Here is a 26,876-nt window from a genome sequence, read left to right as displayed (position 1 = left end):
ACAACACCTAAAAGCTCTTGTCGAACTCTTGTCCTCGCTCCTTTGGGACAGAGGAAGACACTGGGTGAGCAGACAGGTCTGTATTCAACGTCCGTGTGAGGGAGGCTTGGGAATGCCGGACTTGAAGTGTCATCGAGATGCTGAGAGGCTGGCCTTCCTGAGCCACTATATGCAGGAGGACCAACCGTGGCACCCCGTGGTTACTGCCGCCTTCCCCGACCTCGTTCTCGACCCTTCCATCGAGAGCCGTCGCAGGCCGCGGGGAGAATCTGCCTACATGAAAGAGTGCCGAGCCGCGCTAAAACGACTACCAAGGTCCAGTGACCTTGTGACTGCTACCCGTAGGGAACTCCACAGGGATCTAGTGAAGGGGGCCGCTGACGACCCGCTATGCGCGCGTTTGGGGTGGCAGCAGAGTGAGATCCGCTCCGCGTGGAGCTGGGCGCCAGGTTCGAGTCATCTGAACAATTCGGAGTTCTCTCTGACCTGGCGATTGGCCCGAAATGCACTTCCACTCAACAACATACAATGCAGTTCTGGGTTTCTGGAGTCGCCTGATTGTCCCCGTTGTGGGACGACGGCTGTACTGGTCGTATGTCAGTGGGGTGACGGCTCGCATCGATCCTGAGCATCCTCGCCCAATTACTGTATCCAATGTTGTGGACAACGTGAGGCCGCCGTGGGACCGGGAAAGACAAATGGTCTACGTTACGATTCTGGCCGTGGCGAGAATGGTGATTTGGACGTCGCGTCTGCAAGGTTGCCGGGGGGTGTTGTCTTTTTCTGATCAAGATCTGATCGCGTTCTTTAAACACCAACTACGGGTGAAGATCAGATGTGATAGAAGAAGGCTGCATCGCGCGGCATTTGACAGAAGATGGATACATGTGGCAAGTCTGTGTGTACGAAGAGGAGCCAGATTTGAATACGTGTTCCCCGCCTAGGTGTGGAACGCGCAGTTCTGTAAAGTTAAATTAAACAAGTAGTCTCTCAGCTAGCTGAGTGTGTGTTCCATCCCTCCCCGATTAGGAAGCCTCCAAGATCCCCATCCCCTCTTACCTGCAATTTTTGTTTTCACCCCTTCCTCTAAATTCTACCTATCTTGGAGAAAAAGAAACACAAACTAACCTCCATCCCTTACCCACAAAATTTTCTTTTCTCCATTCACCCCCATCTAGAGGGCATCCCCACCTAGAGACTGACCCGCAGAAGCGAGGTTCCTTTTACAAACCTAGTGGAACGGGCAGTCTATCAACTAGACGGGGTTGGGAGGGTCCTACTAATCACCTTTTGTTTTTTCTTCCCCCTCCCTCGACACAAATGAATTATTGTTACCATTTTATTGTTATCTTTTTTGTTTTTACACGTCAATAAAAAATGTTTTAAAAATTGGGAGTTACTAGGACGTCCCCCAATATGAAAGGGTGAATGCGGTATTATGGTGAAAGAAGATACTAGCTGGGAGAAACTTTTGACTTTGTTTAGTTCTGGAGTGACAAGGATGACCAACGACCCCCAAAATCCCCCCTTTTGAGTTGGCCATGTGCCTAAGTTTTTTGTTCATCGTTGATTTTTTTCTGTATTTTTTTAACATGAATAAAAGATTTAATATCTCAAAGTGTAGTATCTACTCTGGCAGATACTGCAAGCAAAGACCATATGTGGGGGCAGCCTCAAATATAAGACCTTGGTCAATGTAGGGGAAACCCTTCATACCAATTGTCACTATCCAGCTCCCCTACTCCCCGGGGATTTTGTCCCCATTTCCCCTTCACTCCTCACATTAAAAATCGGCCTTGTGCCTAATTTGCTCGGTGGGGGATCAAATAAACCTTTTCTTGGCCTTTTAGCCAAGATCAAAGTGTAGTATCTGTTCTTACTACATGCTGTACTTATGTTTGTAACTTTGTGATATAAAGTGGGGGGGATCACTTTCCTGTATTAATTTAATGTAAAATCACCCACTTCACAACCAGTCAGTCTCAAAGCCATTCAAGTCATTCTCCAGATCATCCATGTTGTTTTTGAAGGATTCCAGTTATTTTTTAAGCATTCAAGTCATTCTTAAGGTCATTCAATTCATCCTTAAGTTCATTAAAGTCATTCTAAGTCATTTACTTTTTTTTTTATTTAAGTCATTTCAGTCCATTTTTCGGTCATTTGAGTTTATCTTTAAGAATTTCATGTCAATCCTACATTCACGCATTCATTCATTACACGAGAGCACGCGACTAATGGCTATCGGCCTTGTTCTTAAAGTATTTGGTTTGGTACAGTAAACTTTCTTCTTCAACTATCTCCAAAGAAAAAAATGTGGAACGAAATACAAAAATTCAAAATTAAAAAGAAAAGGCCGATCAAAAAAAAAAAAAAAAAAAAATCCAGGAAAAAATAAGGCAAAAAGTCAAAAAGACAAAGTAAAAAAAAAAAAAAAAAAAGATAGAGAAAAAAAAACAAAGTAAAAGAAACTATTAAAAAATAAAGTAACAGTATATGAATAAATTCTAAATAGTTTAAAATAGGGAGTTACTTTTCAGTCACTGTATATTCCCTATACAAAGTTTATTAACTTTCTACTTGTAATTCCGAGGTAGCAGGTTCGAATACTGAGAGAAGCGAAACATTGAAAAGATGCATTTTTATGGATGCCATCATGATGTAGGTAGGTAGTGATAAAGATATTTGGATATGGATTACTCAATAATAAAGCAAACTTTCATGGACTGAAAAGTTTCCCCAGATTTTTCGTGACCAACCTGAATGTATGTATAAATACAAGCCTTCTCTGCTTGTTAATTCAATCTATATGTGGTCCGTAACCAAAATGTTTATCTGCTGAATATAGCATTAGGCAGGAGAAAAAGTCTGACCCACTAATATAAACTATTACTTACTCTCACACACACTCACACGCACGCGCGCGCGCACGTCAACAAATGATACGTTTTTAAAAACTGATTCATTTTTCAGAAATGTGAAACTTGCAGGCATCGGCCAGAGATAAGAGCTCAATACTATTCCGGTCATTATTTCAAGGAGTTTTTTTTTTTTTTTTTTCCTCTCCAAGTTTATGAGGCTTAGAAAAATGAATAGAATTTATATTGAGAATTATGGGTCTGCCTCTGGTGAAAACTTTTAGGCTATTAGACCTACAAGGTTGAAATTTTGTAAAAAAATATTGTTCTATTGGGTTCATGTTATTTTTTTTTTTTTTTTTTAAATTACTAACGATTTTAATGACATTTCAACATTAAGGTAAATAACATTATATAGATTATTCCTATCAAAAAAGCCAAGTGTATTTCCACTTCACGCTAATGAAATAATTATATATAAACGTTGTTATTTATTTTCAGTTACAATTTTTAACAACGATTTGAGAAATTTTAAGTACGACGATCCGGGAGTACTAAGTGTATCAGAATTTTTGGCACCCCTAACACGAAACTGCGATAAATATAAAAAAAAACTCGTAATTTCTCTTTTAAAAGTGGGTTATTTATTTTCTTTATGGATTATGCTTCCAAAATAAACTATTAAAGCTGTTTTAAAAGTAATAGAAATATTTTTTTTATTTTTTAAAAAACAGTAATGAATTTTACGAACTCAATATTTTTCAATTTTTAAACTTTAAAAATCTATCAAAATTTTTCTATTGATTCTATTTTTACGATATTTTCAGGATCAATGTGAAATTTTATGATCTTTCCAATAAACCGAATATAATATTTTAGACAAACGTTTTTTTTTTTTAAATTCACGCCCCCCCCCCCATTTTCAAGTGTCTATTAAAAAGTAAATAATTAATTTACTCAAAGTTTTATATATCACAAATTGAATAGAAAAGGTCAATAAATAATATATTCAAATTTAAAACAAAAAAAGTAGTGGTTTTTTTTTTAGAAATTTACCTGTAAAGCTCGAAGTTTATAACCTATTTTTTTTTAACCACTTTTTGGGATTTTATTTTATTTTATTTTTAATGAAACCTTGGTCCTTGCTCCTTTAATTGAAAAAAAATTAGGGCTTGAATTACATTTCTCGAGGAGTTATAAGCTTAGAAAAACGGGGTGGAATTATTCACTATTTTTCACGAAATTTCTGACACACCTATTGATGATTCTAGCTAAGAGTAATATACATTTTCTTTTTAGTTATGATGAAAAGAATGAGTAACGACATCTATTTTCCCATACTTTCAAATAGCCTTGTGCCTAATTTGTTTAAAATGCAAATTTTTTTCTATTTTTTGCAAATAAATACAAAGTGTAGTACTTATTTTGAGGCTGCACTTAGTCTATTCTGTCCTCAGTCAGTGCAGGAGATCTTTCTAGACTAAAGCAATTTTAATTTTTGTTTCAATCCAGAAGGCTTCTTTATGGGGAGCTGGGTTCACCCACATTAAAAACTGACCTTATGTCTAACTGTCCTCATGGGGAGGCAAATAAATAGGAACATTATACAGATTCTAAAATTTGGAGAGACTTTGGATAATTTTATGACCCAATAAAAAAATAAATATAAATAAATAGTCACAGAATTAAAACTTGAGCACGATTCTAGGATGGCTCAAAATATTCAAATTTCGGTTAAAATAGACACTCGAAGTTTAGTTTTTGGTATTTTGATATTGTATTTGGAATTCTTGATCATAAATTGTGTTCTATCACTGCAAAAATAATGACTTACAATTTGATTTGTATGAACAAAATAAATTCTGAAAAAAAAAATAAAATAAATAAAAAATAAATAAATAAAAAATTAGTAAAGTAATGTTAAATTTTTTTCCATTTTATACAAAAGAAAAAAGAATTAAATAGTCTAGAAAATAAGCACATATTTGTTAGATGCAGAAATTTCACAATGTTTGAGATAAAGCAAAGATATTCTATTGATAGTTGAGATGATACAGAAAAACTGGAATCAGTTTTTAGATTCAAAAGCCACAAGTTAGATTTAGTACTTAGAATAAAGTACGTAGGATAAGGAGTACAGTTCTTAGTAATACTAGCAAACAATTGACTATCCCCACCTCCCCTGTAACACCTAGAAGGACGGTATCATAACAGATACTACACTACCATCCCCACACACCCAATATTGAGCATTGTTAAAATTGTTGAACAGTACAGTAAAATAAATGAAGCATTAGAAGTAATAGTATAGTTTGGGACAGACAGATACCAAATTTCTATTAGTAATAGATTAAAAATTTAAGATCTGCAGTAAAAAAAAATAAAATTAAAAAAAAATTTTTTTTTTTCAAAAAGACATTGTATACTTGAAGTATTCAATTTCAGGCACTCATTAGTTGACTTAATTATTTAGGATTGATGAATCTTAACATCTTTTGTTTAAGACAAACAAGAATGAGTAAATGTAACCTTTTTTCTTTCATATATTGTACAAGTTCATTTTTTTTTTTTAAAGACAAATGATTAATAAAAATAAGCCGGAAATTATTATTGGATTAAATTTTTATCAAGCCTGTAGAGTTTGTAGCCCAAACGCCCTATTCAGGAAATCTTGAACAGCTTCACTCCAATCTCAAACATAAATAATCCACAAAAAATAATTTTTACATACATTAGTAGAGATTTTATATAAGTCACTTTGTGCGTGTGAGTTCCTTCCTTATAGGTTCCCAAACGACCGAGCTCATCCTTTGCAAATTTCACACAAAGATAATTTATATGCCTGGCAGTGTTCTTAGATATGTTTTGTACAGAAATTTATTCGATAAGTATTGAAAATCGAAAAAAAATCCGATCCTAAAAATAGTTTTTTCTTATATATAAAAAAGAATTTTTACAAGGGAATTTTTTTTATAAGTTAGATCAACAAGGAAGATAATAAAATTTACATTTGGACAATTGTCAAAGCTAAAAAACACAGAATTGTCATCTGAAGGTATAGCTCAGTGGTAAAGCATTCGACTATGGATCGAATGATCCCCTGTTTAAGTCTGGGTGTACCTCACCAATTTATTTTAATTTTTTTCTTATTAATGAGTTCAATTTACGCTAAAAGTGGCACCATTTAGAATTGTTGCAAATCATTTCTGCATTTGCATATTCTAAAACTAAACATCAGAAGTGACTTTTCCAGGGCATTCATCGTCAAACCCAAATATCAGCTGACATGATATTGTAAACAAACACAAACGGAATTTGATTAACGACATTTTTTTTCTTTTGCAAATTAGTCTGCAGGGCAAATTGTTCCTCGTAATATATAATATTCAATAGAGGATTGATTCTATAATACATACGCAATCTGCATAAATTAAAATATGTTTAAGACCGGGCAAGGCCGGGCGTCTAGCTAGTATATATTAATACCATTTTGATTTTGACAAGAACGAGTATGTATATTAAAGCTTTATGAATTCAACTATTCTTTTTATAAATGTAAAAAATAACACCGTATTTAAACATTTACATTATTTTTTTTTTCAGTTTTGAGAATTGTCCATCATGCATAACTTATTAGCAATTTAAAATTAAAATTTAATTTAAATAGAGACGGACAATTCGAATATTTGTGTAGAAAAAGTCGTGAAAAAGAATTAGCGTTGTAAAAGGCCACATTTCATATTCGTACGGATCTGCCAAGAATCAGATCAGAGTTTGTCCGCTGGCAGTAGAAGAAACCGCTGTATTTTGGAGATACAAGTTTCTCATCCACTATCTCCTTGAATTGCCAGTCCTACCAATAAACAAACAAATTTTATGGTCTGGCATTTCGGAGATGAGGATTGATTATTCATATTCAGGTGACCATCCTTATCTTAGATATTTGTCACGTTTTGTCCAATGTAACCTTCGACCTTCAGTTGAATTTTGTCGAACTCAAGATTCTTTCTGCCAAACTCTGGGAATCTGCATGAAACTATTTAATCCATGTACATTTATATATTCCAGAGTTCAACGATATACATTCGAAATAGGCCAAGTTATATTAGCTGAAATGTCGCGAAAATAAAATCCAAAATGAGAAAGTCGTTTGAATAAGCTAATACAATAAAAACAACCTTTCAGTTATGGCATTGAGAATTGCACGGTCACAAAATGTGCCAAGAAGTGACACACTACCAACCGTTTTTCTTTAGGTGGATGTACACCCATATATATATATTTTTTTTCTTTCTCTCTTCTCGTCCCTTTCGATAAAGAATTACTGATAGTGTCCACTTCTATCCCAAATTACCCAGTGTTATTTTTACTATTAAAAGAATTGAATAGTAGTGTTTATTAAAAACTAAATATAGGCAGCAGAAAAGTTTATGGAAAGATAGGAACTGAAAATTGGTTACAAATCTGAAGTAGAAGAAATGGCACTTATATAGTATGGGCACAGGTGAAAATCGCAATTTCAAATAAATTAAGAAAACTCTTTGATATATTTACATATCAGGCAAAAATAGGTATCTACACCAAAAATAAGGAAAAATTATCTAGTAGAATTTTAATTAAATAAAAATCAGTTTTATCATATTTTGCCGATTTGCCATTGATACCCATAAATCAGAGGAAGATAAGTGTGTCTTTTAACCAAGTAATTATAAATGGCATAATTATTTAACCAAATAAGGAAAATATACAGCATAATTATGTTGACACACCGGTTCTCGTCACATCACCAATGTTAAGCAACAATGAGCTTGCCCAGTACCAAATGGGTGACATTTTGGGAATATGCACTGCGTCAGGATGTAGAAATTCCCGGGTTAGTATTTGGGGGCACGTTTAATCCACTGTGATTTGTTAAGACAAGCCTCTAAGGAAAATTGATGTAAAACCTGAGGTCTGTCTGTCTTGTGGCAGCCATTCGAGATTAGCAGTTGTACCAAAAAAATATGGCTGGTTCTGCACAAAGCTTTCGCCACTATAAACACGTGTGGATTTCCGAAGAACTTAGCTGTGGTGAAACTGATACGTGGAAATCGGCAGTAGTATCACACACACTGAATGGCAGATATAAAAACCTATTTTTATTTTAATTCAATTTCTACATGATAATTTTTCTTGATTTTTTGGTGAGGAAACTAATTTTTGTATGATATGCAAGTGTATCAAAGAATTTTTATCTGGAATGCGATTTTTCATTTGTGTTCCATACTGTATAAGCACCGAAGAAATTTATTAAAAAGAAAGGCATGTGTTACTTCATTGCTTATTCTATAGGAGATTCTCCGCTATGACATGGAACATGGAAATGGAGTTCTCCGCTATGACATGGAACACAAGAGAAAATTAATGCTTCGCTTTGGTTCAGAAGCACAAATGAACCTTTAGGTTTTATTTGTCTTTAATCAAAGCCCCAGTACTTATGTAGAGAAGATACCGTGCTATTTTAAAAAAAAATAAATAAATAAATAAAAAAAAAACTATTTTCAAGTTAAATTCAAGTTTTACGGTATGTTTTGTTAAATTGTTGGGTGAAAGTACAGAATAGTTAACAAACATGCTCCCATGTTAAGAATAGGTTTCTAAATAACATTATTTCAGCACGGTGCCTTCTCTGCATAAGCAACAAAGTTTGAAGTCAGAAATTATGTTCTTTTTATCAGCATAACGGCTTCAAAATTACTTTTTAACTTATAAGTTTTATGATAGTGAAAACAAGTCATCTAATTTAATCTATATAATTATAAAACTATGTGGATCTTGCTTGCATCTATCTTGTCTTCAATGATCGGTAGATTTCATCTTTTAAAAAGGGATGATAAGGGGGATATATATATATATATATATAGTAAAGAAATGAACCATAGCGGAAATTCAGTCGACTAAAATAAGATGGAAAACGGGGTGAGGAAAGAGGAAAAAGAAAAAAAAAAACGGGGGAAGTTACATGTAACAAATGTACAATTCAATAAAATAAATAAGTCGATTAAAAACGAGATCGCTAAAATACACCCGAAGCGCTTTTCGTTCAGACTCTTCAAGAGTATATGTCTGAAAAATGATTTTTTTAGAATATTAGGTAGTGGGATGGAGTAACCTCCTCTCCGCTCTTACTCCATTCCACTACCTAATATTCTAAAAAAATTTTAAAAAAATCATTTTTCAGACATATATTCTTGAAAAGAGTCTGAACGAAAAGCGCTTCGGGTGTATTTTAGCGATCTCGTTTTTAATCGACTTATTTATTTTACTGAATTGTACATTTGTTACATGTAACTTTCCCGTTTTTTTTTTTTCTTTTTTCTCACCCCGTTTTCCATCTTATTTTAGTCGACTGAATTTCCGCTATGGTTCATTTCTTTACAATTATTTTAAAATTTTGCCAATCAAATATATATATATATATATATATATATATATATATATATTTGATCTCACTACTATATATTAGGTTTAATATAATCCACAGAATTGTCTATAATAAATACGTAATCTGCATGAATTATTTAAGAATATCTTATGACAGGGCAACGCCAGGTATCTTGCAAATATATTATAAATATATCCAAAATGGTTTAAATGCATTTACTATAAGGCTAAATCAAAACAACTTACTTGAATTAAAGTAAAAAACAAAAAAACAAAAAAAACAAAAGTCCAGTATGATGGTTCATTTGTGCTGACAGATTAAAAGGAAAATTTCATCATGTGCCAACCATATCAAAAGAACAGAAAATAGACATTTGTTTTGAAATTTGCTTTTGTGCTCGGATAATGAAATTTAGAAATTAGCTTATTTTTTTTTATCAAAAATAAATCAATAAATGCAGGTAAGTTAGCATATTCTCATCTGCATGAACTCTTTGTAAATATAAAACAATATCTGATACAAAATAAATATACTTGTATTTTTAAAATAAATGTAATTTTTTGTTTTTACAATCATATTAATGAAAAAGAGTGCATTAATTTTAAATACTTTTGGTTGGTTGGTTTTTGTTTTACGGCATATCAACCCTTTTCGGATTATTTAATGCCGAATCCAAAGATTGAAGAAAAATTTTTTTAATAGAATATATTTGTTGTTTTCATATCGGTTTCTATTTAACCCATAGTTGGGACCCTAACAGGTACTACCACTCCGGGTCAGAGTGGACCTGGGAGCAATGGTAATTAAAGGGTGGCTCCACACTCCCCAAAGCCCACAAGCTGGGACCTCACCACTGGATATAGTTTAAGGTCATATCCAGGACCCCCATTGAGAGACTTTTACCCTCTGCAGGGGGGCAGTCGGCGTATTCTAATGCCCCACCGACAAGGCCATAAATACTTTTGGAGGTGAATGCTCTAAGTAGATATACACTCTTAAAATATTGCATTTAAATAGATTTTTTTAAATTTTAATAAATTACTTAATATTTGGCTTTGGAAGAATCTAGGCAAGAGTAGCACAATTCTGCCACAAGAACATGTTTTTGTGTATATATATATATATATATATAACAAATAAAAATAACTACTTTAACATGAATAAAATAAAATACACATCAAATGTGCTTGAAACCAAATCAACATAATATTAGGAAAACAAATATTTTACTTGTTTGAAATTTATCACAAATATTTCAGAGGTATACTCCATCTTCAGTGTGTTGTTTTGTTTCTTAGAAACAAAACAACACACTGAAGATGGAGTATACCTCCGAAATATATTTGTGATGAATTTCAAACAAGTAAAATATTTGTTTATTTTCCTAATACTACGTTGTGATTTGGTTTCAAGCACATTTGATGTGTATTTTATTTTATTCAAATTAAATTGATTATACAGAGCTCGTGAATATGGTAACATGCTAAAAGTAGGCCTGTCCAACAGAGTGGACAGCTAAACTGGACCCATCCAACAGAACGGACGTCAAAAGTAGGCCAGTCCAACAGAAGTTTTCTTAAAATAAAGAAATGCATTTAGATTTTTAGAGTTCATGATTATTTCTCCTATCCCTCTAATTAGACTATTTATAAAATCATTGTGTTCTGTCATTGTGAGATGATTAAAAAAAAAAAAAAAAGTGTAGAGTCACAAAAGCAAAATTTGAAGAGAAAAGGTTGTTTTTCACTTGTTTTAGGTGGAAGCAAAAGTGAAAGTCATGATTTTCTGCCTAAGATGAGAAAAGCAGAAATGTTGTTACATCATATTACTATGTTACGTTTATTGACCCTGTGACCATTTTATTAACTGAACGCAAAAGGTAAATTACTTACGCAACATCCAGAATTAGGTACCTGAAATAATTTTGAAAAACTTGAAACACTTAAAACTACCTCTGTACTGTATTTCTACAAAGGCGACATTTAACAATTTCCAGAAAACATTGAAAATATTTTATATTAATATGAAAATGGAAATTATGTCAAACTTTACTAGAAGAGTCAGAGCTTTTTAGTTTAAAAAAAATATAAATAAAAAGAACGAAAAGCAAAAGAACTAAAAGAACGAAAAGAAAAAGAACGAAAAGAACGAAAAGAAAAAGAACGAAAAGAACGAAAAGAAAAAGAACGAAAAGAACGAAAAGAAAAAGAACGAAAAGAACGAAAAGAAAAAGAACGAAAAGAACGAAAAGAAAAAGAACGAAAAGAACGAAAAGAAAAAGAACGAAAAGAACGAAAAGAAAAAGAACGAAAAGAACGAAAAGAACGAAAAGAAAAAGAACGAAAAGAACGAAAAGAAAAAGAACGAAAAGAACGAAAAGAAAAAGAACGAAAAGAACGAAAAGAAAAAGAACGAAAAGAACGAAAAGAAAAAGAACGAAAAGAACGAAAAGAAAAAGAACGAAAAGAACAAAAAGAGAAAGAACGAAAAGAACAAAAAGAAAAAGAACGAAAAGAGAAAAAGAAAAAGAACGAAAAGAGAAAAAGAACGAAAAGAGAAAAAGAAAAAGAACGAAAAGAGAAAAAGAAAAAGAACGAAAAGAAAAAGAAAAGAAAAAGAACGAAAAGAAAAAGAAAAAAAGAACGAAAAGAAAAAGAAAAGAAAAATAACGAAAAGAAAAAAAGAAAAATAACGAAAAGAAAAAAAGAAAAATAACGAAAAGAAAAAGAAAAGAAAAATAACGAAAAGAAAAAGAAAAGAACGAAAAAAAGAAAAGAAAAACAAAAGAACGAAAAGATAAAGAAAAGAAAAACAAAAGAACGAAAAGAAAAGAAAAGAAAAAGAACGAAAAAAAGAAAAAAGAACGAAAAGAAAAAAGTAAAAGAAAAAAGAAAAAGAAAGAAAAGAAAGAAAAAGAAAAAAAAGAAAGAAAAAGAATAGAAAAAGAAAGAAAAAGAAAAAGAAAAAGAAAGAAAAAGAAAAAGAAAGAAAGAAAAAGAAAAAGAAAGAAAAAGAAAGAAAAAGAAAAAGAAAGAAAAAGAAAGAAAGAGAAAGAAAAAGAAAAAGAAAAAGAAAGAAAGAGAAAGAAAAGAAAAAAAGAAAGAAAAAAGAAAGAAAAAAGAAAGAAAAGAAAAAAAGAAAAGAAAAAAAGAAAAGAAAAAAAAGAAAAAAGAAAAGAAAAAAGGAAAACAAACTCTGTAAGTTCTTAAACTTTTCTAGTAATGTTTCATATAATTGTAATTCAATCCCAAAACAAGGCACAGTGTCACTTGGACGTAAGGAGGCTACCATTTGAGACCATATCTACAGATACTATGTAGACTGTTGAGCAGCCAGATGTCTGTTCACATTACATTTAAACTTCTGCATGTCAGTACAGTCAGGGAAGTAGGAAACCAGGAGGAAATTCCAAAGTTCAGCAATTTTAGGGAAGAAACTATTAGAGTAGAAGACTTTTCGGCATCTCCAGATCTCCAGAGAATAGAGGTAGGATTTTGCTGCTTGCTAGACTAATCGGGGGGAGGGGGTATTTACATTGAGAGGCCACAAGTTCGTCAGCACACATCCCATTAAAATAGTTGTAAAATACACACAGGGATACAACATTGTGGCGATGGGACAGGTGTTGGAGTTTGGTTGACAGTGCAGGGACATGTTAGATATAAGGAATTTTGACATAAAAAAGAAGGCTGTGTTGGGTTCTGGTGACTGCTTCACATTTGACAAATTTCAATCAAAAACCTTTTCAGCAACAAAACGGTGTTACTATGTATATAGGACAAATTAAGGCACAACAAATGTACAACTGCTGGGTTTTTTTTGTTTTGTTTTTTTTTTGTTAATAGAAAAAAGTCAATCATGAAAAGAAAAAATTGTCCCCTTAAGTTAAGATAAAAATATTTGTTTACTTTTTAAAACTAATTTTTTTTTATTTAGTGTGTGTTTTTTTAAATAAATGTTTAGCCCTTTCCCATGTTTATTTACAAAGATTTTTAGCAAAGAAAGAAAAACATGCTAGTTTGTCTAAATTAAAATCGATTGCTTCTTATTGTTTACATAAGAATCCCAGGTTGCTTAAATAACATGCCTAAATTTTACATGAATAGAGAATCAGCAGTTGACATGCCTTGCCGTACATTCGTTGTGCCTTAATTTACGTAATTAGTAAAACCTGTTAAAAAATCAGATTATTTATAGTACGATGATCTAATGTCCAATTTTAAAATAATTTCGAAGAATTTGAAAATAAAATATTTAAAACACTTAAAGTACATTTAAAAAAAAAAAATTAAAAAAAATAAAAACTAAAAAAAACTAAAAAAAAAACAAAAAAACTCTACAACTTCAGTTAATAATACACACGTCCAACAACTTTTTTTTTTGGCCTTCAGTTCGTATAATTCTGATATTTTGTTTACACACTTCATTTTCTTTTGTGCTAGTCAGTGAATTATTATGTTAGTTGATTTTGTGAAGATCTTTGATTTTCAAGTCTGCTTTCTTTCCGGTTTCAATTCGAAACCTTCCATTATATATTCCATGTCTAAATTCTCGGGGGAAACCTCGGAACATTTTCAAAGATATATAAAAAAAATTTTTTTCAGTATAAGGATTATCATGATTTAAAGCATTTTTTTTTTTTTGCTAGATAACACACAACATAAAACGCACTACAAACCTTTGTTGGTTTAATTTTTAAATAAAATGTATAGTAGAAAGTGGACCATTAGTTTACTTTTAGCAATCTAACATTCGCTTTCCTTATGTCCTTTAGTCCTCGCATCCCATGAGCTTTCTGGCAAAGGAGAAAGAATTGCTGTTTTACTGAGTCCGGATCTATCCATAGAAAACTTACCGGTGGTTAATTGATCTTGAAGTTATTTTTTTTTTTTTATCAAGTGACTTAATGCCTTGTCTGGATTAATTAAAAAAAAAAGGGGGGGGGGGGGCTGTACTCCACTGACATAAGCTTAAAACCCCAACATTACATGTATACAGTGTGTTTATATATATGCTCATTTCATTTCCGGTAACCGCGGGTGTTGTAAGGCAGAAATAAAACAACATCTGTTGAAACTCATTTAATCTACTTTTTTTCCTTTGAAGTAATATTTTTGCAAAGCACCTAGAGGACTCCAATTGAATGAAACTACATTTTAGCAATTAAATATTTTCAAATGAGAAAAATATTTCATTGCGACAATATAAACAAAAAGACTGAAGATTTATTAACTATTTTAATTGGGGGAAAAAAAGACTTTAAATGTTTATATATATATATAATAGTTTTTCTTTTCGTTTTTTTTTTTTTAATTATCTTTCCATTTTCCAATAGTACTTTCCCATTTTTCCTTGGATATAAACGTTGAGTTGCAATGGCATTATAGCCAACGGTTTCATTTTTGAAGAAAAAAATAATAAAGTCGGTGCAATTTCCGGTATAAGAGTAAAACCGCTGATTTCTAATTTCTGATTAGAAGTTCAGTTTTTGACAAGTATAGAAACTATTTTGAGGAGTGTGTTTTTTAATAGAATTTCAAAAAATGTATTTTAGGTAAAAACACTTTACGTATTTACAGATCATGTCACAATTAGTAGAAATAAATAAAAAAAAAACTTTTAATCAAAAAAATGATAAAGTAGATATGTTTTGTTTGTTTACAAAAAACGGATATTAATGTCTCTTTGGATTAAAACAGGTGAAGCATACATGGTCCCCCATGAGTACTCTGTTAACAAGGCATAAAAAAATGGCTAAGTTTAGCATCCCCCCTTCCCATTTAGCCCCAAAAGTCTGCAGTGGACGTCAAATCTTGGTGAAAATAGACAAACGGTGCAGTTTTAGGTCTTAATATATGTAAATTTGAGTTCTGCACCATGCAAAAAAAAAAAAAAAAAAAAAAAAAAAAATGACTCGGTCCATTTGCCCCCACCCCCATTTAGCCCCAAAAGTCCTGAAAGCCTTAACATATTTAAATTTGAGTTCAGCACCATGCAAAACTGCTAAATAGACATACACTGAAAATTTGACAAATATGGTAAAATAGTCCCAAAAATGGAGTATTTTTATTAGCCCTAAAAGAGCCCCTGGGGCACACCCAAGAGTTATCACGACAAACAAAATTATACAGAAATCAGTCAGTTACAACAAATTTTCAGAAAGTTTTATAAAAATCCAAGACAATTTTTTTTTTTTTTTTAATTTTTTTTTTTTTTTTTATTAAGCACAAAAGTGTCAATTTAAGCCATTTTAAGCCAAAAGGCACCTCTAGGGGGCAACTGAAGTTTTCCCAGAAAATCCATTTCTGTAACTTTTTTTTTTTTTACTCACATCATGTTTAATGTTTGTGCAAATTTTTTTTTTTAGTTCCAAGGCGTAGTTATTGAAAAAAGTGTGGATGAACAAAGGGACAAGGGTGAATTTACAGGTCCACCCTCTTTTGGTCAGGGGGGGGGGGGCAAAAAGAATTGGATCAAATTTAATATTATACGACTGAAGTTTAGATGTGTGTAAAAGTTAGGGAAGAAGAGTGAATAGCTACATTAGAAGGTTGGAGTAGAGTGGGTCAGTCAAAATCTTTTCACTTGCATGTTGGTATTGCAAGGTGAAAATACTTTCAAATTGCTTTTATAGATGTCATTTGTGTGTCGATATATAATAGATAAATAAAGAAAAAATATTGAGGCTTGTAGCGATATGATAGGATTTCAAATAAATGCATTTCGGGTAAAAACAAGATTACAGATTTACAAGTCATGTCGAAATTAGTAAAAATCCAAAAATTATGAAAAACGATTGAGTAGAAAAATAATTACAAGTAAAAATAAAATTTGAATTATAAAGTTTTATGATATAGGTTAATATTGAAAAGTTCTTAAAATCCAGGGGAGGCAACTGCAATCTATGATTTTGACAAATCTGCGATTTCAAAATGAAACCTGGTGGACGACTAATATCTTTTTTGTAAAAAAAAAAAAAAAAAAAAAAAATGAGCCATAAATACATAGTGGTGCTTTATACTTAAAATGCATTTTTTGAAATCTTATTAAAAAGCACAAACATCAAAATATATAAGATTTGTTAAAGAAAAAAAAAAGTTTTTTTTTTTCTTTTAATTTTTTTACTGTTTATCATGTTTTTAAACATCTGAGACGTTTCTCCATCACTCAACTCTCAAAGATTTAACCAACTTGTTACAACCCCAACATCATCTACTACACTTTTGTACCAATTATATCAAGGGGAATATATTGGTGAGACAGGTACCGAATTCCACTTAAGATTCCACCATCATAAAAGGAAAAAAAAATAGGGCAATCAGGGACAACTTCACCTATTCACCAGTTGCATAGCACAACAATTTAACAAATCACAATATAGAAAATAAAAATCATTCTCATTCATATACACTTTAGTTCCACACAACAATGCAGAAAAAAAAAAAACGAAACTACAGGAATACACAAATTTTAGACTAACACATTTACGGCTGTAATTCAGACAAAAATCAAATCATTACAGATCGCTTCAATCAACAAGCTTCAAATCCATTAGAAGGTTGAAACACAGACAGGTTTTGATTAAAAACGCGCATTTAATGCATGCGTTTCTATGAAAAAAATTCAAGCGATAAAAATAACCCTAACAAGAAATACTACATTCTGATGCTTATTTCATTCTTAACCAAAGAAAGTGACAGAGTTACCAAAAAATTTAGTTAAAAGTAAAACAAGCCGAACAATGGGGTCCCTCTCTATGAGAGAAAAATTTACTTTTACCATGACTAATGTTTGTGCAAAATTAAAAAAAAAAATATCCAAGGCGTGATGAATGAAGTGTAAACGATTGAACAATTTCGGGGCAATTTTACCTCTATATTACTCCCTAGGGAAGGGAGGGGCAACCAGAGTTATCCCGGAAAATCCGTTCTGGCAAAAAATTACTTTAACCATGCCTAACGTTTGTACAAAAATTTTAAAAATCTAAGACGTGGTTAAAAGTGAGAACAAACGAACGGTAATGAATTACTAGGTTCAATCCTTTCTTTGTCGGGGGGGGGGGGCCAATAAGACTAATCAGCAAAAAGGTGAGTCACAAGTTTCTATATGCTATTTTTTTTTTAATTTTATTTCCTCATATACCAATTATATATTAAAAAAGCAATGTGATTATTAGAGTGCCATAGAGTAAACTATAAATATATAAACATACATAACATTTACTATGAGGGCCGTTCCAAAAGTAAAGCCCATTTCAGCTCAGCATATTAATGATTATACTTGTATAAGTTGCAATATTTATAAGGGTAAAGCGCTTAATGAATAGAACCCATGTATAACGGTCGTTCCAAAAGTAAAGCCTCCTTTTTTTTTTTTTAAATCAAAAAGTTAAAGAGCTACGGAGATGGAAGTAGTACCATTAAAACAAGCAACCTTTTGTGCTACAGAATGTATTTTTATATAGTCACCATCATTCTCAATGAACATTTGCCAGGAATTCAATGACCCGTTTCTACTTCTGACGTACATCCATGACAGGGGTTGCTATCTTAGAGACTCACACCGTCAATATCTGCAACAGAGAGATGAAACTTTCAGGTCATGAATGCAAAAGTTCAGTCATCATAACAATGCTATTCACAATCCCCTTTGATTCATTCTGGCGGAATAAAAAAAAAATAGAAGCCATTACTTTTGGAACGCCCCTTTATAAGTTATGCATACTAGACCAAGGCATCATACAAGGTTTATTTTTATAAGAGAGAGAAAAAAAAGTACATTTATTTTGTGCTATGAACAAGTGTCTCTTCTCTTCAAGAGTAAATTAGCATGATAAGTACCAACTTATTAGTTTTATGAGTCATCTAAGAGTATTAGCAGCAACATTGACTGTCATGAAAGAAGTTCCATCCTCACTGTGAATTTTGAATTGTTCTAACTTCAGCAGATTCAAACAAAACGAATTATAGCGAATCACAAAATTTTGGTGATATTTAAATACAATTAATCGAACGTGATATTTTACTGCCCCATCACCGCAAGGTTGTATCTCTGTGCCTGTATTACAAGTACTTTAATGGAATGTGCTCTGAATGAATTCATAGCACTTGTGCACCACCACCCACCCTCAGCATACATACTCCTGACTAACCCGAAGATAGTTAAAGGAAAAAATAACATTTTGACTAAATAGGTTTTCCCCGTCATAACACTGAACAATTTTCAATCTAAACACTAAAGACGTTTTTTTTTGTTTGACCAATCGAATGAATAAATACTTAAAGCAAAACACTGAATAAATATTTGAAGATAGAACTTGAGTATAAAAACAGCTTTAACAAAATGGAATGTGCTCTAATGAACTCATAGCACTTGTGTCTCCTCGATGTAAATTTCCCCCAACTAACCTGACAAGCAGCAAAATCACACCTCTGCACTGTTTAGACCCTAGACGCTGGAAAGCCTTCTACACTAGTAGTTCCTTTCTTCGAATTGTTAGACTTTGAAATTCCTTTCCTATTATCTATTTTTCTTACTGTACTGACATGCAGAAGTTAAAATGTAATCTAAATCGACATCTACTCATCTCTCCCACATATGGTCCCAAATAGTATTACCTTATGCCCAAGTGGCAACATGGTTTGTTTGAGGTGAATGAGTAATAAAAAAGGTTTTCTGATGGCCTTGTATCTTCCTTGATGTACACCTTTCCAACTAACCTGACAAGCAGCAAAATTTTGCCCCTTCACTGTTGAGATTTCTAGATGCCGGAAAACCTTCTACTCTAATAGTCTTTTCCTTTAGACTGTTAGACCTTGGAATTCCATGTTTCCTGCATCCCTGACTTTACTCACCTGATGAAGTTTAAATGTAATGTGAACAGACATCTTATTGCTCAACTCCTCATAAGCCCCCGTTAGACACGATCCCAAATAGCAGCATGCTTTGTTTAGGGTAAAAAATTTTAAAAATAAAAACTGGGAAAAGGTGACGGGTTTATACCCCCTCCCCCCAATAACATTAGAAAGTAAATGACTACAATAGATCTGATAAGATTTAAACTGAGCATTACAGATTACATAGACCTCAACAGTATCTATTCGGTCATCATATTTGGTTTTCTACTACATAACAGAGCATGGAAGCTCTCTACTCCGGTGGTTTAAATTACTGGTTCAGTTAAAAATTACTAAAGTTTACTTAGTTCTACCAGATCAGGTTATCTGAAAATGCTGCCTACCGGAACAAAAACGCAAATATTTTTTTCCTTTCCGGAATTCAGTCATGTTATGCAAAGTTAAAAACAATTTTTTTCTACAAAACAATCAAACCAAACTTCATGAATAAATATTTCAAGATATAAAGAACTGTAATAAAATTTTCCCCCAGAATTAATGAATTTGGCATTAAATAACTTGACTAGGGTAATTAAATAACTTGAAAAGGGGTAATTAAATAACTTGAAAAGGGGTAATTAAATAACTTGAAAAGGGGTAATTAAATAACTTGAAAAGGGGTAATTAAATTACTTGAAAAGGGGTAATTAAATTACTTGAAAAGAGGTAATTAAATTACTTGAAAAGGGGTAATTAAATTACTTGAAAAGGGGTAATTAAATTACTTGAAAAGGGGTAATTAAATTACTTGAAAACAATATATCATAACAAAATAACCAAAACAAACTATAAATAACTATTTGAAGCTAATAAAGAACTTACAGCATAAAACCTTTTTTCCACAATTACTGGATTCGATATTAATTAAACCCTTAAATGGTGGAAATGCCATAAAACAAAACCAACCTAAACCATGATAAATGCACTTCAAGTAAAATAACTCTCCCAATATATGAGGGGGCGTTCCACTTTTTTTATTCTGCCCAGATCGATCAGAGGATTACAAATTGCATTGTTATGATGATTGAACTTATGCATTCGTTACCTGAAAGTTTCATCTATCTGTTACAGATATTGGCAGTATGAGACTAAGAAAGGAACCCTTGTCATGGACGTGCGTTAGAAGCAGATATGCATTATTGAATTCCTGGCAAACATTGAGAATGGTGGTGACTATGTAGAAAAATAAATTTTGGAGCACAAATAGTCGCTCGTTTTGATAGTACTACTTCCATTTTGATAGTTCTTCAACATTTTGAGTTTGAAAAATAGGATGCTTTACTTTTAGAACGAACCTTGTAAACAGGTATTTCAGTTCATAATAAATCAATATTTACAGATTTACTTTTGTTTTCCTTATAAACTGAAATCTATACAAAATTTCGAACAGAACCCTTTATTTAATCTATGGGGGGTAGCTTGCTCTCGTTCTATCATCAAAGAAAAGTGACAAAATGAATAAAATTGCTAAGTCTTAATCAAAGTGACAGTCTCCTGGAGGTTGATGGTTCAATCTTCAGTACAGGCGATACTAAGAATACAATTACAAATTACTTCAGACTTCTACCCAATCATGGCTGATGGAACGAGAGCAAGCTACCTTGACGAATTAAAGAAAAGCTTCTGTTCGAAATTCCATACAGATTCCAATTCCAAGAGTCTGACACGACGTATCTGAAGAAAGGCGGAGGTTACATCAGCCGGAACTTTGAAAACAACATTCAAGATGAGAACAGTTGTCTAAATAATACAAATTAAGGCATCAGTTGAACATGCAATGAATTCACATCAAAATTCATGTAATTATCGTATCGGATTACAGACTTCAATTTACAACAGGTTAAAACAGGCAAGCGCACAAAAAAAAAAAAAAAAAAAAAAAAAAAAATTGGAGTTTGCTGAACAGTCAGAGAGGAAGCATTTTGGAACACATTCTACAGTTGTTAAGCAACTAGTCGTCCAGCTCAAGAAAGGTTTACTCAGTTGTCTTGTTTCAATAACAAAAGAATAAACTACAATAACATTTCAGAAATTATACTTAAATCGAAAGGCCAAATGGAGCACTTCATTTTGAAGAGTAGATAGGTTGGTGTAAAAATAATGTCGTTTTTTGACATTCATTTCAAGTAAAAAAAAAAACAAACATTATTTTTGCACCAACCTAATAGATAAGTTATTTCCATTAAGCATTACACAGCCAAGCTCAGCAATCTATGGTCGATGCACTAGATCTGGGCTCCAATAGAGATTTGGATACGAAACCGTGAGCAAATGTCAGCATTTGACCTTGGGAGCAATTCCTTGCTGCATAAATAAGCCTTTGAGTTAAAAGGAAATTAACTAAACTACATTCGAAAATACACGGAATAAAAATCTGACACATACTTGTGGATGTGTTAGAAGCTGAATAATTGAAAATACATATTTTTTTTTGTGAAAACTGCTGTTTAAAAAAAAAAAAAAAAAAAGAGGTAATTAGTATGTCTGGTAAAAGACATGATCCACGCAGCTATTTGTGATTATTTAGGTTTCAACCTTAACATATTTAAGTCAAAATGTTATTCTGTGTATTTCCAAATATAGCGATGTTAATTTCCATAAAAAAAAATTTGAAACTTATTTTTAATAAGCCTTAATGTGCCTCTAATATAGAACGCCATAATTCAGCAACAATTATCTTAAAGAGTGAACCCCCACCCACACAAAAAGCAGTAAATGAACAACACACCTGAAGGCCAGAGAATACATCTACTAAATTCTTAGTAGAGGATGGAACAATAAAATTGTCACCCTAGAAAATACGACATGATTCCATTTCCATTAGAGGAAACCCGTTACAGATCATCTACTAGTTGGTCAGTTGTGTACAAATCTTAAGCACGATAGGAGCCGTCTATCATGTCTGAAAGTGACACAATGGTCAACAAGCGAGATTGGAGATGCGCTGCTGTACAACTCCTGCTCTACTGATCCAAGTTATGACAACAGGACCATTGCCAGCACCCTCAAAATTAAAATCTGGACGATTTAACACTTGAGGGCACAGCTCAATGAAGTTTGTGGCCACGGTTATAGTCCTTAGTATGGTTTCAAGTGAGGGCCACATCATGCCACCTCACATCTTCAAAGCCAGCTTGAAAGTCAACACCAAAGTGTACCTGAATGTGTTGAAAATGTGATTCTCTGGTGCAATTACATAGCTGCTGGCAGACTCTGGGTGTGGCAGCAGGACTCTACACCAGCCCACAAGTCCAAAGAGACCCAGGCTTGGCTTCTCTCACTGGCCCCCTCCTCCCTCGACCTGAACTCGTTGGACTACTTCGTTTGGTCATACGTCGAGAACATCATAAACATGACCTCCCACAACACCAAAGCCAACCTGATCACTGCCATTCACCGAATATTCGAAGATCCCGGCAACACTTGTAGAAAAGGCAAGCTTCCAGTTCCAGAGGTTCATAGAGGTGGTGATTGAGGCTGAAGGCGGCTACATTGAATACATGTCAGCTCTACAATATTATCAAGTTACCCGAATTGATTTTTTTCAATAAAAGTTTTAAAATAAAGCTGTAGTGTTGTTTTCTTTAGGGTGACAAATTTATCGTTCCACCCTGTATAAATATGAATACCATTGTAGATGATGAAGGTAATCAAAAGACAAATGCTATCAATTACTGCATAGAACTTGGATTTGTTAAAGCAATCTAGCTTTTGTTTTTCAAATCTAATATCTACAAGCCCAATAAACCAAATCAATATTTTTTTTCTGAACTTTTTAGATGAAGATTGATCAATTGGATCACTCAGACTATTGTTTTCATCTTGAGTGCTGTTCAATCAACGTTTTGCCTGATGTAACCTCCAACCTTCTTCAGGTGTATCTTGTTGAACTCTGGAATCTGCACAGAATTTCTAACGGAAACCTGTATTTAATATATGGGGGGGGGGGTAGCATGCTCTCATTCAGTCAACCATGACTGGGTAGAAATCTTGCATGATACACAATTATGTATCACTTGTATTGCCCACACTGAGGATTGAACCTTCAAGCTTTAAGCAAGGACCCATGGCATAACAGATAAAGTACTAGGTAAAATTGAATTTTAAATGACACTCTTCTGGAGGTTGAAGGTTCAATTGCCGATGCAGGCAATATAAAGAATAGAATTATTTGAAGAAAATCCACAAATGATTTGTATGCAAAATAGAATCCACTGAATATTTCAAAATATTAACCTTTGATGTAATGAATACGAGAATATGATTGGTTGGTTAAGCCATAAATACCAACCAGTAGAGCCACCTGAGTCCGATGTTGAAAGGTACGCCACAAACATCATGCTAGAAATACCAGCTTCGCCCTCGTTCAGTAAGGTAACGTGTGTGTGCAGTCAGCACCGACCCTATTCAGGGTTTAACCGGCTTCCTCCGAAGGAGGAAGTTTCATGGGAGTATGAAATTCACAAGTGGTCCCCAGTCGCATGTATATCCCCGTTAGGGGAGATGACGTTAGGTTTTTGCAACTTTTTGCAGGGAGGTGGCAACGTCCTACATACAGCACCTGGACTTCCCAAATTGGTCACCCATTTTAGTAATGACAAGGCTCAACGTTGCTTAACTTCGGTGATCTGACAGGAACCAGTGTGTCAACGTGATTATGCCATATATAGTAAGTAAGGCAACATACTAGATTATTACTCTAAACTGTAGCAAGGCCCACTTAGCTACTTCAAATGAATGTATCACTTTCATGGGTCATATCAATCTCAAATACGAAAACTTTAACAAAATAGATGAGTCAACATTAACCAAAAAGGATCGATATGCCAGAAAAATCGATCAATTCTTAATTAAATAAAGGATTTCAAATAAATGTCAATGCAGGGAAAAAAGGTTATCATCAAGCAAAATTTTCCAATGCTTACTGCGAACACCTGTTTTACTAAAATTAAACAAAAATCTTGGGGAATATTCTGTACTGGATACCTTTTTTTTTTTTTTAATTTACTATTAAGATTTATTTAAATGGAAAATTTAGGGGGAAATTTGAGGAATATTCTGTATTGGATACGTTTTTATTTTTTTACTTACTATTAAGTAGTATTAAAAAAAATTAATTGGTGAATATTCTGTATTTGATACGTTTTTTTTTTTACTTACTATTAAGTATTATTAAAAAAAAAATTCGTGAATATTCTGTATTTGATACGTTTTTATTTTTTTTTACTTACTATTAAGTATTATTAAAAAAAAATTAATTGGTGAATATTCTGTATTGGATACGTTTTTATTTTTTTTACTTACTATTAAGTATTATTAAAAAAAAATTAATTGGTGAATATTCTGTATTTGATACTTTTTTTTTTTTACTTACTATTAAGTATTATTAAAAAAAAAATTCGTGAATATTCTGTATTTGATACGTTTTTATTTTTTTACTTACTATTAAGTATTATTAAAAAAAAATTAATTGGTGAATATTCTGTATTGGATACGTTTTTATTTTTTTTACTTACTATTAAGTATTATTAAAAAAAAATTAATTGGTGAATATTCTGTATTGGATACGTTTTTATTTTTTTTACTTACTATTAAGTATTATTAAAAAAAAATTAATTGGTGAATATTCTGTATTGGATACGTTTTTATGTTTGATTTTTGAGGGCTTTGCTTGACAATAACAAATATGAGATTTTAAGATATTACAGAAAATCCGAGGTACAAGGTTAGGCTTTATTACATGATCTAGACGCTACGGCTAAGTGACATTTCACACTTGCCGGTTTTGGAGTGAATGAGGAAGACAGGGTTGGGTTTTCCATGTATGTCAAGCTGCTCACCCAAGTCATTCATTACACAGCTATGCACAAGGCCTTGATATGTAGAACGATTACACATGGCCTTGATATGGTGATATTAGAATGCTAAAAAAAGATTAGATTATCTTTATAAGAGACAATACATGATTAATAGGATTACTAAATCCTACCCAGAAGGTAGATGGAATGGCAGGAAGGGGTAAGGGTGGATCTGAAAGAGTACTTTTAAATTCAAGAAACTAAAATAATTAGACTGTGTATAGGCCGTTTTTGTTGGGGTTTTTTTTTTTTTGTTTTTTTTTAGAGGCGGCGAACGTTAAATTGACAACTATTTCCTTTAATTGTAGATTTGGTAACTATCGGTTAATTTTTAGTTCAGCTTGATTTGGCAATTCATGTGTTTTCAGCAGGACGGAACCACATGCCACACAGCGTGCGATATGATATCAGGGTCAGAAAACGCCATTAAAAATGTGTGATAAAAATTGAGTAATTCGACCTTCTATCTTTCAAAGCTTATAACTACTTGAAAAATGTAATTCAAACCCTAATTTTTTTTTTCAATTAAAGGAGCAAAGACCAAAATTTTAAAAAATAACAGGTTTAATAGCAAATTATGTAATATTTGTTTTTTTTTTAAATCGGTTTTCTTTAAAAAAAAGATTTAAAGAAAATAAACAAATTTTAACTTGCTTCGATAAAATATACGTATATATAAATTCCAACAAATCACTTACCTATAAAAAATACTATTCAATGGGTACTTCTATTCTTCATTGTTAAGAATTCATTCATATTTATATTTTATATTCAATGTCCTTAAATAAAATACTTTTTTAAGCGAGTATTAAAAATATTGCGACTTCAGTTCGTCATAAATGGAAAAAAGAGGAGATAACCATCTACATTTCTTAGTTATGAACTATGATGGCCTGTAAGCGACAGAATTAATGTCTCTTTCTATTGCTGGCTGTAAACAAAAGTTAGTAAATATGGGCCACCGTAGATGGAAATTAGTCCCGTTTCATTTATCAGTTTTTGCCGATAAAAAAAAAAAAAAGTCGAATGATTTTTTTTTTTTAATTATTCTCTTAAAGAAATACATGAGTTTTTAATTTAATATATTTTATTTCTTTATGAAGTGAATTTTTATATATATATATATCTTTATATCTAGAAAAGAAGAAAAAATTGAATGAAATAGAAATAATTGTAATTAAACGAAACTTTCTATGCAATATAACAAGATTACAAGGTTTCACTTACAAAAAAAAAATTTTTTTTTAAAAAAAGGTTTTAAACTTTAGACTTTACAGGTAAATTTGCAATAACTCCTTTTTTTTTTGTTTTAAATTAGCTTATTTTATTTATTGACCTTTTATCTTCAAGTTGTGATATATAAATTTGAGGTGAGAAAATTAATTTTCATTTTAATATACATCTGAAATTGGGGAGGGGGGGTGAATTAAAAAAAAAAAAAACCTTGTCTAGAATATTATATTCAGTTTATTGGAAAGAGCATAAAATTTCACATTGAACCTGAAAATATCGTAAAAATTGAACCAATTGAAAAATTTTGATAGATTTTTTAAAGTGAAAAAATTGAAAAATTTAACTCGTAAAATTCAATTGATTTCATTACGTAAACAAAATGGCTGCATGAACGCACACAGGCACTTTGTAAACCCTGTTTTTTGTTTTGTTTTTAAATAAAAAATAATATTTCTATTTTTTAAACGACTTTAATAGTTTATTTTGAAAGTATATTCCATAAAAAAAATAAAGAACCCACTTTAAAAAGAGAAATTACGAGTTTTTTTTTATATTTTATTTAGAGTTTTGTGTTAGGGGTGTCAAAAATTCCCCCCAAATTCTGACACAC

The 26,876-nt window shown here is 32.1% G+C and overlaps 1 protein-coding gene and 2 pseudogenes across 3 annotated transcripts in view; 1 reads left to right on the top strand and 2 right to left on the bottom strand.

Annotated features, from left to right (window-relative positions):
• The window catches only part of LOC145293228 (sorting nexin-33-like), a 274,899-nt gene that overhangs the window by 150,565 nt on the left and 97,458 nt on the right, over nucleotides 1-26,876 (bottom strand). Inside the window, exon 2 of one of the 3 annotated variants that reach the window (XM_080139774.1) lies at nucleotides 11,172-11,192. The exons of the other annotated variants lie outside the window; for them this stretch is intronic. Coding sequence (XP_079995900.1) covers nucleotides 11,172-11,192 — 21 coding nt within the window. The remainder of the gene's footprint in view (nucleotides 1-11,171; nucleotides 11,193-26,876) is intronic. 3 annotated transcript variants of the gene reach the window in all.
• Nucleotides 1,831-1,966, top strand: LOC145293498 (U2 spliceosomal RNA; annotated as a pseudogene).
• LOC145293425 (5S ribosomal RNA) lies at nucleotides 23,725-23,843 on the bottom strand (annotated as a pseudogene).

This window comes from Euprymna scolopes, chromosome 14 (genome assembly GCF_053919585.1).
Source record: "Euprymna scolopes isolate OS-2025 chromosome 14, ASM5391958v1, whole genome shotgun sequence".
Taxonomy (NCBI): domain Eukaryota; kingdom Metazoa; phylum Mollusca; class Cephalopoda; order Sepiida; family Sepiolidae; genus Euprymna; species Euprymna scolopes.
This window is presented reverse-complemented; position numbering and strand designations above follow the sequence as displayed.